At 40.4% G+C, this 12,830-nt stretch overlaps 1 protein-coding gene across 1 annotated transcript; it reads left to right on the forward strand.

Annotated features, from left to right (window-relative positions):
* Window positions 1-209: 209 nt before the first annotated feature.
* Window positions 210-12,118, forward strand: LOC109032624 (uncharacterized). Its single transcript, XM_019044859.2, has 6 exons — window positions 210-494; window positions 2,482-2,625; window positions 3,646-3,852; window positions 6,281-6,418; window positions 7,270-7,448; window positions 9,697-12,118. Exons 1-6 carry the CDS (start codon window positions 451-453, stop codon window positions 10,620-10,622), a joined length of 1,638 nt encoding a protein of 545 aa, XP_018900404.2. The 5' UTR covers window positions 210-450; the 3' UTR covers window positions 10,623-12,118.
* Window positions 12,119-12,830: the final 712 nt, after the last annotated feature.

The raw sequence follows: 12,830 nt of genomic DNA on the forward strand, positions 1-12,830 counted from the left end.
ATCATTTTCAAACATCAACAACTCGCGCCAAAAGGGAATTTTCTTTTTTCCATAAACTCTTGCTGAACTGAACTGAAGCGTTCACTTTCGAAAGTAACTTTTACACAATAGGGAGGACAGCAGTCTGGGGTTTCTGAAATATCTATTTTGTCTGAACTCAACTATCACTAACCGGATGGAGGTGTGCCTGAGTGTTTACATTTTTAGTTTAAAGTAGGGCTATATTATTTACGTTCAGAGAAAAATTATTGTTCTCCTCAATTTCAACAGAAAAAATTAAAATGCCACGTGTTTGAAGGATATCATCAACTTTATTCATAAACTTTGTTATCAACGTTTAAAGAATGTTATGAACTGTGTTTTATCAAGTAGATCAAACACGGGTGAGGCAAACTGTGATTTGTCAATGTGTACTGCTTGACAGATTCTATACCGAATATTTTACCAATTATGATCATCAGTTTAGATGGATTTCTTGTGCTAAAGATATCACTGTAAGTACCCATTATTTCACGTACCAAAATTGCTAATCTCATTTTAATATCCTCTAAATTACAAGAAAAGGGGGCAAAAAGGCTTTGTCCGCTGTTTTGATTAAATGCTTTGCGTCTTGGCACTGAAGTTTTTTTTTTTTAAAAAAAAACAATAGAAATTCATCACATGGTATCAAAAAATTTCATTTCTTGCTAGCTTTTGACTGAATTCATAAAAACTTTTCTTTCTTTAGCATTCAATAAATTTTGCAGACAAGTAGCAGTTGCCTACAATTTGCAAGCCACTATCGATAAATAGAAAAGCAAGCATTTTAGAAATTTAAAGACTAATCAGTATTTTTCCATTAAATGGAATAGACACTTTCTCCTTCGTAAAAATATGATATGGCAACCTTCGCAATTGTACGAGCGTATACTAACATCAACGTACTGCGGATCGGACATGCAACTAAACTAACTTCGTGACAAAGCGTAGAGTATCACGCAAAAACGAAGGCGCTCCGAGCTGAGATCGTGCCTTGGAACTCTTCTACAAAGAAGATATCTCATTGCACCAATTTGCTTGGTCTGTCGAGACAGCATGGCCCGCTCGCACATTACAAGCGAGTGCAACTCGCCTACGATTTGGATATTTTTTCGTGTTGCCGTAAAAAAAGAAATAAAATGTTTAAAGAAACCACAAAATCTAAAAACATGGGTTGTTGAAAATTGAGACTTTTTAACAGCTATTCAACTGAAAACTTGTCGTAGACCTTCAATAGTCTGATAACACGGTCTATAAATTGTGAATATCGCGAACTGCGCAGTGGGAAGCTTTATTGAGGAAAATACTTTTTTTCTTAAAATCGACTTTGTTGCGTTGCATATCATTACTTTATGACTCCTAAAACACTCAGCCATTTGTCGGAGTCGTTTTCGGAGTTCTACCAGGCCGAATTCAATGATTTTTTGGTTGTCAACAGGTTATTAACATATCGAATTCCACTATCTTTGAGATTTCAAATTATGATCCAGGCTGTATACTTAAAGCCGCTAGACAGCCCTCTCGTCAGGCATTAGGCCTCGTAGTACTTAAGGCACTCCTTTGTGCCTACACAAATCTATTTGATAAAGCTAGAATCGGCTTCTGCTTTTTTTCCGCACAAAAATATAGAACAAAATTAATTACCTACAACACTACAACATTAATTATATGTAAATTAAAAACCTCCTGCAAAGTAAGGCTCACATCAAGCTTCTGTTGATTATTTTTCATGAATTGGTAGAGAAAAAAAAAACACACAATTTTCACTAAAGTCATAAAGTCATTGAAGTAAACGCTCCGTCGTTGGGAATGCTCTCGAGGTAGTTGCGTCTGGAGATTCCGTTGAAGTGAATACTATAAAAGAGGCCACTTCGACTGAATCATTAGGTGGGGGCAGAAATTAATTGCACGGGAAAAAAAAACACATTGGATCTAGAGTCCAAACTCTTAAAAACATCGGCAAGAAAAAGCACTCTTGATTCTATCAGAATCTAGCTTAAATCAAGAACCAAGCCTCTTAATTTAAGCGGATTTCGTTTTGATTCAAGCAAAACTCCGATTGAATTAAGAGTATTTTTTCTTGTCAATGTTTTCAAGAGTCTGATCGAGACTCTAGATCCAATGTGTTTTTTTTTCCAGTGCGGAGATAGCAAAGTACGGACGGAAAACTTCCGAAAATCTCGATAACGCTTTGCAATTGACAAAAACTTCCTGCAAAATGTGATATTTCCTGGAAAAATTAGAAAATCTTAGCCAGGAAGCATTGAGAAACGCTGTTCTCCGAATCTAGTCGAGGCAAGTTTACAGACGATCAATTTGTCACAATTTCAATATTTCCAATATTCTAATACTTAAATGATGTGCATAGTTAAATAGTTGAATTAAAACAAAAAATTATTGTGAAAACTTTCAGGGAGTCGTGAGGTTTTGAAACTTGACACTCAACTTTTTATGAAATTTTAGATGCCTCTTCTGCCTTTTGGTGTTTGACGGCGCCGTATCCCAATCTCTCAATGCCACGACAGTAAAGGGACCTCCATGGAGAATCCTGTTCTTCGGCTCCGACGATTTCTCTTTGAGAACATTGAGTGCTCTCACCGACGAGTTGTAAGTTCGTTCATACGTTGTATATGTACTTAAAGATAGTATGCGGTTACGGGGACAAGTGGTCCTTACCCTCCAGCGAAGCATGATTCCCTCGTGCACTCTGCACACGAGGCTTCACCGGAACGTGCTGATTAAAATTCATCTTAACGCAAAAACTAAAAGAAAAAAGGAGGAGAAAAAGTTTTCATTTTTGTATCGCGGATTAATTGAAATGGATGCACGTATAGTACGTGCATCGAATTAATAGTTAGTTAGTTAGTATAATTTTAAGACATTCAGCGTCTCAGGCTATAAACGTCTTTACAGATAATTTTGAAAATGGGAGTTTAAACGAAAATTTAGATTTTTAAATCTAAGAGAGGTGAAGAGTTTTAGAATTTTGGTGGTAATATTGGGTTCATCGCATGTAAGGGGGTTTGTATCTCTGTTGATTGTAGGGGAGTAGATCTGTGATTGGAGATATCGGAGGCAGAGCAGTCCATAAGTATGTGTTTGATGGTTAGATGTGATGAATTACAGAAGTGGCAGATGGGTTGATTTTCATGATCAAAACGGACACACTAAGATGTAAATTACTTTACAATTAATTCACGAAAACGTGATTCCATAAAGATTTTGAGGTTTTAGACTGGAGATTAAGCAAAGCACCCTAGTAGCGTGGCGTGTTTTGAGATTTATCGATTTATCCACCATAAATTTGTGGAAAGGATCGATACGTTTAATATTAACAGAGATATGTCGCTTTGAAAAATTCGGTTTATGACGTCATCCACCGCGGTAGAAACACCATTGGTTTCTTCCACATCAACCTTGCTTTCACCAGTCGGCATAACGCAAATTGGCACAGGTTACTCGCAGTGGAACTCGGATGTAAACAAGATGGAAGAAACCAAGGGTATCACTACCGCGGTGGATGACGTCATAAACAGAATGTTTCAAAGCGCGATATCTTGGCTAATATCGAAACCAGCGCAACTGACCCATTAATTACTTGCTTGTTATGTTCTTTTACATCCAAAGTAAACAAAGTAAGAAATTAATAAGCAAATTGGACCTGATGTTTATCGACGACGAGGATGTGGTTTGGAAGTACGCTTACGAGCATCGGATCAACAGGATCGCTTACCCGCCAGAATTCCCTACCGAGCTGCGAGACAAGTACGATGTAGGGATCGTCGTTTCGTTCGGAGAGATCCTCCAGGATGATCTCATCCCTGAATTCCCTCTGTAAGTACCAATTTTTTTTATTTTTCAGGATCAGAATCAGAACGCAGCGATGGTCAATGGTGATTACGGCATGTTGGCAAAAGTTTTGATACTCTATTTAAATCTATCAAATATATCGATTCTAGGTGAGGCTGTCTCGCCTAGAATCGATTGTTTAACAAACATTTACATTGAGAAAAAACAATATTGTCAACTTGCAAGAATTGTTACCGGCTATGGTGAAACATGGAAAAGATTGCCATGATAATGGAGATGTTGCAGGTGTGAGGAATTTGCGATTTGAATTTTGATTCTTATGTAAAAGTTCGCGAGAAACACGATGAAGCCACTGGTTTTCTCTGAAATCAACTCCCAAGCTCAAAAAAAGCTCTCAAGTTGAGGCCAAAATTGAGGGGATATCCCATGCTATCCTGAGAGTCCACCTCTACATCAAGACAAACTCTCCATGCAAAGATAGGGAGCAAATACATTAGCGGGGTAGTCGTATGTTTTTAGTTGTCCCGAAATAAAGTGGCAACCCTGTCAATGTATTTGCTCCCTATCTTTGCATGGAGAGTTTGTCTTGATGTAGAGGTGAACTCTCAGAATAGCGTGGGATATCCCCTCCATTTTGGCCTCAACTTGAGAACTTTTTTTGAGCTTGGGAGTTGATTTCAGAGAAAATCAGTGGCACCATCGTGTTTCTCGCGAACTTTTACATAAGAATCAATAGTCCAATCGGAAATTCCTCATACATGAAACATCTCCATTACTGCTACAGATCTACCGGAAATCGGAATGACATGGCTCCACACCTCGCGCCTTCAATTTTGTAGATGCACCACGGACATCCATCGAGCACGAATAGCCGTATCTCTGCGCCGTCATCAACGCACAACCGCTGTATCCCTATTTCTATATTGTGTTGGTTCCGTTTGTTTTATGTGTAATGATGTTTCAAGGGCTTCGTGAGCAACAAAGCCGAAGATAGGTGAGATGTAATCGGTAATCAGCGCAATCGTCCAGCCCACTTACAAACTGGGGCTCTTAAACTGGCATCAATTCTTCTATTTCTCAGCCATATCTGCACGGAATTCCTAGAAAATTTCAAGATCTGATCTGTAATGTATCTTGAACACACCGGTCACCTTCAAAGATCGTCGGGCCGACGATCTTTGAAAGGCAACAGTCAACAGTTCCATCGATGAGCCTCTTTGAAGCCCCTAGTTTGAAGGTGGGCTGGACGCTTGAGCGACACTTCATTAACAGCATAGAGCAGGACATTGAGAGTTCACGTCTCGCGCCATCGCGCCTTCAATTTTTCCAATGCAACACGCACATTAATCAAGAACGAATAGTTGTATCTCGAAACAGTCATCAATGCGCGTCCTTTTCCTCTCTCTATTTCTATGTTGTGTTGGTTCCGTTCGTCTCAGGTGTAGTTGTGCTTCAAAGGATACGTGAGCAGCACAACCAAAGGAATCCTTTTCGTCAGACGGGTCAAACATCGAAACCCCGCGACCCTCGGTCGGCGGTTGAACCCTCGCTTGTTCCAGCGAGCCTTTGTAGGCATTTCTACACTCGCCTGGCGAGACGCCAATGCGTGCAAGAGAGACAGAAAACGCGCGAGAGAAGGGAACTTTAAATTATTCCCTCACTCAAAATAACAATGGCCTAAGTGCGAAACTACGTGCTTCCATTCACGATGCTGCAGACTTCCTATTACACGGTGTTTTTTCTACGGAAAACCAGACAACGCAATTTCTCGAAAGCTCTCGTGATTTTCCTTCTCTATTTGGCAAAATATTTTGCATTTTAACACTATTTAAAGTTGTTCTAAAGCGCTAGAATGTTGGCTTGTTTCTCTTGGAAAAATAAATACCTAGGATTTGAAAATCGGATGCATCTCAATGGAGATATGTGGTTTTGCATTGTGGTCATCGATTTACTCATGTGGCTTCCTCAGAGGAAAGGAGTTATCTAAAGAGCAACTGGATTACATTTTGCAATAAGGAGCCACCATTTCTGGCTCTCCCAAACAAGCACGTATCTGCAAAGGGAAAGTAATGGTTTGCATGTTGTTTCTAAAATGGGCCAGAAGTAGTGGTTCCTTATTGCAAAATTTAATCCAACTATGAATACCCAAAATTATTGACGGACGGGTTGTAAGACAGTATGTCGGGATTTTTTAGCCGACGTGCGTTAAAAATTCAGCGTGAAGCTGAAAATCTCAATATAGAGGGAAATAGCTCACACAAAAGCACAATTTTCCCTCGAAGAGATACGCTGTTTACCCTAGTAACGATCATTCAGGATTGCAAAATGTATTGATTTTAGAGATTGTGTTGAGATTTTCAGCTTCATGCGGAATTTTTAACGCACATGGGCTATAACATTGCGACAAACTATGAATCCGGTCTTTTGACTAATTTTAAATTTGATTTTGCAGTGGTATCTTGGAGTCTCACCCAAGTTTACTGCCCAGATGGCGGGGAGAGACCCCGATTCCACACGCCATTATGCACGGTGACAAGGAGACGGGTGTCACCATCATAAAGATGAAACCATTGGACGGAGATCACGAAGGGTAAAGCGTCTTGAATATTTTAAACTATCAATCTCATTAAAAGGAGGATCGCTCCTTGAAAGATCATCTTACGATTAATCACTCACACTACTTTGTATTTTGCATTTGAATGCTCGACTTTCATGAAATATACAGGAAAATAACAAGAATTGTCTAAATACCGTCAAAGACCCTGAGAGGAAAGAGACCGTGGTGCCGGAAAATTTAAAAAGAAGATATCGATATTATTGCTTAAAGGAGTACTTTACCACAAAAATTTTAAACGAGCAGCTTAAACCGAGGTTATGACAGTTGTAAGTTTATAGTTGGTAGCAGAAAAACGCAATTTAGCTAAGAAGGTGGCTAAAGTCTTAAGCTGCAATGTATAAGACTCAAAGTTGTCGTATCTTCGAATCAATTTGTTTCTGTCTCCTGATTATTTAACTCTGTGCTATGTTGTTCATTTTTCCATCAACGGTTACGTACCTACTCATACCGAGGTTCGCTTTAACCGCAAGACATTTCAATAGTACAAATGTCCAAAAAGTCGTTAGCCCCAGCATTCGTGGTCACTGATGTCTAGCATGGCTCATAGGTTTTTGGACTCTTGCCTTGATTGCATGTCAAAAATTCTAATTAATTTTAACATTTGTCTCGCGAAAACCGCGTAACTTCGAATACATAATGAAAAATGATAGACATTTTTAATAAATAGACATAGACAAACATCTGAAGTTATAGTAGCAGCTGAATCTTTGGTTACTTCGAGAGGAAAATGAAGTTTCACTGTCAAAATGATCATTAACGAACATATATCACACAACATATTTTCTTATTCCTTCTTTACAAACATTTCTCCTCGTCATCTTCAGATTTGACGCTGGAGATATTGTGAAGCAAATGCGAACACAAATCGGCCCCAACGAATTTGCGCCAGAGCTGCACAATCGTTTAGCGGATGAAAGTGCCAATCTAGTTATGGACGTCATAAAAAATCTCCCTAAAATTGTTCAGAAGCCAAAACCGCAGGAAACTGAAAACGTTACGTTTGGTAAGTATATAACCCTTACGATCATTATTATCGTAAATATTACTCGTGCATTGTTTAAATGATCCAACTCTTTTACTAATCTGCTTACCGATTTGAATGTCAATAACGGACTTATATTCTTGCTCTTACAAGGTAAAATATCTCTAAATAGGTATAATGTAACAATGGTGAAACTAGAAAATCACGTATGTGGGGTTTTAACAAATCCGCAAGACTTGTCTGTACTGCTATAAATCGCCAGAAACATTTGAAGCGCTCAATATGATCCAGGGAACATGCACAGATAGGTTTGAAGAGGTAATGGAAACAATTGAAACACACAGGTGCGTAAGTTGATTAAGCAATTTCAGGATTCGAATAGCCCGGTTTCAGGACATTTTGTCAACGATTTTTTGTCCGCACACCTTTTTTGTCCAGTAGTTTACGCCCACACGTAAAATAAGCAACGGTGACTTGGTCCAAGCGTTATATTTTAGTCGGTATGTAAAATTATATTGACAATATGGAAATGAGAAATTGAGAGAGAAGGAGGTGTTGTTATGGTTGCTCATTTTCTAAATGAAATGTTATTACTTTCTCCTTTTGAATCATCTTTTTAAACTGCCATTGGTGAATATTTGGTTTTATTTCTATCCTTAAAATATTCGATGTACAATATACCTTGTATATGTATAAGTACTTTTTTACCTTTGATAAATTGATACATATTTTTTTCCCATCAATTTAAATGAGAATAATCAATGCAGAGTGTGCAAACATTTCAAAATCATGAGTTAAAAAACGCTGACTATGCGAGTATAAATATTAAAGCCTAACAGGGCGGAGCGGCGTGCTGCCAGCGCGAGAGGCTCACTGGCGCCTACAAACCTAAGTGGATACTTCACGCATTGCGCAATGCTTGAAGTATCCACTTAGGTTTGTAGGCGTCAATGCGCGTTTCGCGCTGGCCGCCCGCCAGCCGTGCGGCGGCGCCTGAAGCAACTATTTCACAACAGAGGTGTTACACAGTATTATGCGAAATTGAACGTATTAAGAATGACAGGCATCCTTTAAAAGCACAGATCTTTCCTCGCAAAATAAATCAAGATACTTATCGTACACTGGAAAATTCTAAGAGCCTTTTAGCTGAGGTAAGTATAGAGGTTTATCCGGTTCAGGTATAAGAAGGTGGGAAAATCTTGAAAGATAATTAAGTCCTGTTACACCAAAGAGGTGTAGAGAGTTTTAGTGAATTTTGTCTCATGGAATTGACGCTCCCCCATTTTTACCAAAACTCTCAACTATATAATATTCTCCGTTGGATCAAACAGCAAAACAGACAAAACAAAAAAACAAGCAAACCCTCATTCTTCCAAGACATTTTACATTTTCATCCAAAAACGTCGTGAGCATTGTCGTTTGTATTTATATGTGGGCCAATTAACTGTGGGTCTCAACTGGCACGTGGACCAAAACTCCCGTGCCGAAAAAACGCGTGGACGTAAATCACTGGAAAAAACAGGTGCGCGAACAAAAAATCGTTGACAAAATGTCCTATAACCAATAGCCTTCTCTCGCTCATGTAGATAAAACTCCGGGTACAAATATGGAGAGTTCACATAGGATACCCATCTGCGACCATTTGTAGTGGCTGCTGCACATGTTCTCTGACATTTCACCTACTTTTTCACTGAGAAGATGACGATAATCGTCAACATTACCAGGAAGAAAATATTTCGGTAATTGACGTGGCTACAAGAAAGACATGTAATTTTAGAGGCTCCTGAGAATGGGTATAACTACGGGGAAAATTATTCGTAATTTCATACGTTTACCTATTTATTTATCTCGTAGTGTACGGAAAAATTGGAGGTTCCGTCCTGACTCATTCACAAATATTTCAATGATAATCGACGAAACCACAAAGGAGAAAAGGAAGAGGCAATACGCTGAGTTCATGGTAATTTTACTCATATTACTTTAGCCGAGGTAATTGAAATTATCATTTACTCAGAGTATTGCCTCTTCCTTTTCTCTTTCTTTATCTTAAGTAAAACAGTCAGCATGTTCCGATACGACGTAATTACAGGAAAAACTCGTAATTTTACAGGTTCTTGAGAATGGGTATAACTATGGGGAAATTATTCGTAATTTCATAAGTTTTCCTATTTATTTGTCTCGTAGTGTACGGAAAAATTTGCGGTTCCATTCTGACTCATTTCCATATATTTCAATCAGCACTCTCACTATTCGTTTAATTTTACTATAGCTCCGCTGCTGCAGCAGGAGATGTCGTGGGTCGTCTGGAAGAACTGGACCGCCGAGCAGATCTACAATCGGCACCGCGCGCTGTCGCACGTTTGGCCGGTAGCGACCATTTGGAAATGCTTCGTCGTGAAGTTTCACAATTTCACCGTCGTCCCAGCCGCCGAAGCCATCGGCCTGGACACCATAGTCGCCAATACGAAGCCACCGACCTCCACTCCCAAGATGGAGGAGGAACCTCATAACCTTCAGGCGAACCCAGGGAATCTCCGAAACCCGGACGAGGCACCCGGAGAGTTCCTGGACATGGAGGCGGAATTCAACCTGGATGATACACTGGGACGAATTCTTGAGCCGGAGGCAAGGTCCGAGCATCTGCACGTCCTTCAGGTGAAGATGGGTCAACAGGGCACTGGGTATCGGCGGAAGCCGAAGAGGATCACCACGCGGCGGCCACGTGGGCGTCCGACGACGACGCCCAGTGAAAGCGACGAGGAGTTGTTCGGGGCCGTCGACCTGGAGGCGGCCCAACTCCCGAACGTGACGGACACCCACGAGACGCCCAAACAAGCGTGGCAGCGCTGGGTCAAAAAGGTCTACCAGCCGCCCACCACTCTAGACCCTCGGAATATCCCTCCCGAAACATGGCTGAAACCAGGGCTCGTCTTGTTCGATAGGAGTGTGCAGGCGCTGAGGGTGATGTGCTTGGGCGGCGGGCAATTGTTGGTTCCGAGCGTCAGCGTTTCCAGGAGGAAAACCATGGACGCGCTAAGTTTCCACAACGGGTTTCTGTCCAGGACCAAGCCTTATTATAGGGTGTTCAGCGAGTATGGTCATTTTAAGGGCGAGGACTCGACTAGACCCCCTTGGGATATAGTCACCCGGAGGCCGATGCGTAAGGGGCGGGGGCGAGGGCGAGCGAGGGGGTAGTTTTTAAATTAAATTAATAAAGTCGTTTTTCGTCATGTGCGAACCCCCCTCCCACTCCGGAACTTCAGCTTTGTTGCGACAATTACTAATTATTCCCGATGCCCCAACCTTTCGAATTTTTTGTTTTTGTTTTTAACCCGAACAAATTCCCTGGTAGTTGTGAGGTCCGTCATCTTGTAATCCAACGTTTAACACTTTTACTTTCCTAGCACTAGAGATATATACTTCAGCGAGTATGGTCATTTTAAGGGCGAGGACTCTACTAGACCCCCTTGGGATATAGTCACCCGGAGGCCGATGCGCAAGGGGCGGGGGCGAGGGCGAGCAAGAGGGTAGTTTTTTTAAATTAAACGTAGGATTTTTTACATTATTATACCAACTAAACATTGATCATGCAGATCTGCGGGTCGATTTTTATATCGATACCGCATGACCATCTTCGATAAAAAAGCATAGCTAAGATAGAGATTTATCGATCAGGATTTCGTTCGGGGCTGTTGACCTCGAGTGGAGGCCTCTTGTGAAAACCAAGGCTCACATCGGGTTGTAGCGCTAGTGAAGAAGAAGAAGAAGAAGAAGAAGAAGACGACCAGAGATAGCACTTTTCACACCATTCACAAAATACACGATCAGTTTGAGGGAACTCGTTAATAGGGTGGAGGAATTCCATACGGATTCAGAGCAATTACGTCACGATAGACGTCACTGCCCAAGACAAAAGTCAAAAGTTCAATACGCCCAATTCAGGGAAAATTCAAAAACAGGGACTGATAGAGCTGAAGCAGGGACTTATCATGTTCGACAGCAGTATGCAGGCGTTGAGGGTGTACTGCTTTGGCGGGGGGCAAAATTGTTGGTTCCAAACGTCACCGTTTCCAGGAGGAAAACCATGGACGTGCTAAGTTTCCACGACGGGTTCCTGTCCAGGACGGTGGGAGTTCCGGCGTGTCTTGTGAAGTAAATTCCTGAATGTTTCTTTTTAGTTTTTTTAACTATTGTAATTAGAATCCACGAACAGCACCGTAAGATTGTTTGTTAATGACTATATTTCCATGTCTATCTTACCAGTATTTTACCAAAAGAATTGCTACCTAGACGAAAAAAATAGTTTCCACAACGGGTTCCTGTCCAGGACCAAGCCTTATAATAGGGTATTCAGCGAGTATGGCGGCGAAATAACGGGTTCCTCTCCAGGAAGGTGGGAATTCCGGCGTGTCTTGTGAAGTAAATTCCTGAATTTTTTTTTTTTTTTAGTTTTTTTACCAATTGTATTTACTTTGGTCATTATTTATTTTATTTCGGGAAAGTCTAGAAGTGCACGCTTTGAGTCGCATCTCGGCTTAGATCCAGATTTGCAAATTTGAAAGTGTTGAGTTGATGTATAGTCAAAGAGAGCGGACCGGAGAGGTGGATCCTTGCAAGCTTACCAACTAAATATGTCATTTGTATTTTGTGAAATCCGAGTTGTAAATAAATCAGAAACTGGTAAAATTCAACTTTCTTCTTTTCTTTATTTGAATGGCGCCCGAATCCAGGATCACGACGAGTTCATTCGGCACCCGAGAGAAAATTAAAAACAAATTATCCTGTAAATTCAATTTGTTGTCTGTTTCAAGAAATATTACCCATTATTGAAGGCGTTGCACAATTTTATGAAATTCCAACCCTTTTTTTCTTTTTTTCTCTTTTTTTTTGTAAGATGCACGCCATTTGGTAGTAGATTCACAATGGGTAGCTCATCATTAATGTTTTCTTTTACCACGTATTGCACCAATTAACTAATTTTGTCAATAAATTATGTTAATACGCCACCTTCTTGAATCAGTCCATTTTTACTTCCCTACCACTGTTTGACGTTTCATAAAAACTTTAGAATTGATTCTATTGTTCCACAATACCCTTGAAAACGTAATTTTTTCGCATTTTATTCTTGTTGCTACCTCCTTGTGTTCCATTGAATTTATTTAAATTGCTGAAGATTGTGTCAACACTGTCAAACGTTTGTCTTGTACGTACCCACATAAAAATATTTCTGATGAAATTCCGGACCATTATGACTTAGCGACGCTACTTGCTCCGCGATGGACGTGTGGTGTTCTGTCCCTCACAAGTGCCATCTCCGTCTCATATTATATACTTGTGACTCACTGCCATCTGCGAAAATATACCCGTGTCTTTTCACACGACACGTTAAGCACCACTCGAGTC

This window comes from Bemisia tabaci, chromosome 5 (assembly GCF_918797505.1).
Source record: "Bemisia tabaci chromosome 5, PGI_BMITA_v3".
Taxonomy (NCBI): Eukaryota; Metazoa; Arthropoda; class Insecta; order Hemiptera; family Aleyrodidae; genus Bemisia; species Bemisia tabaci.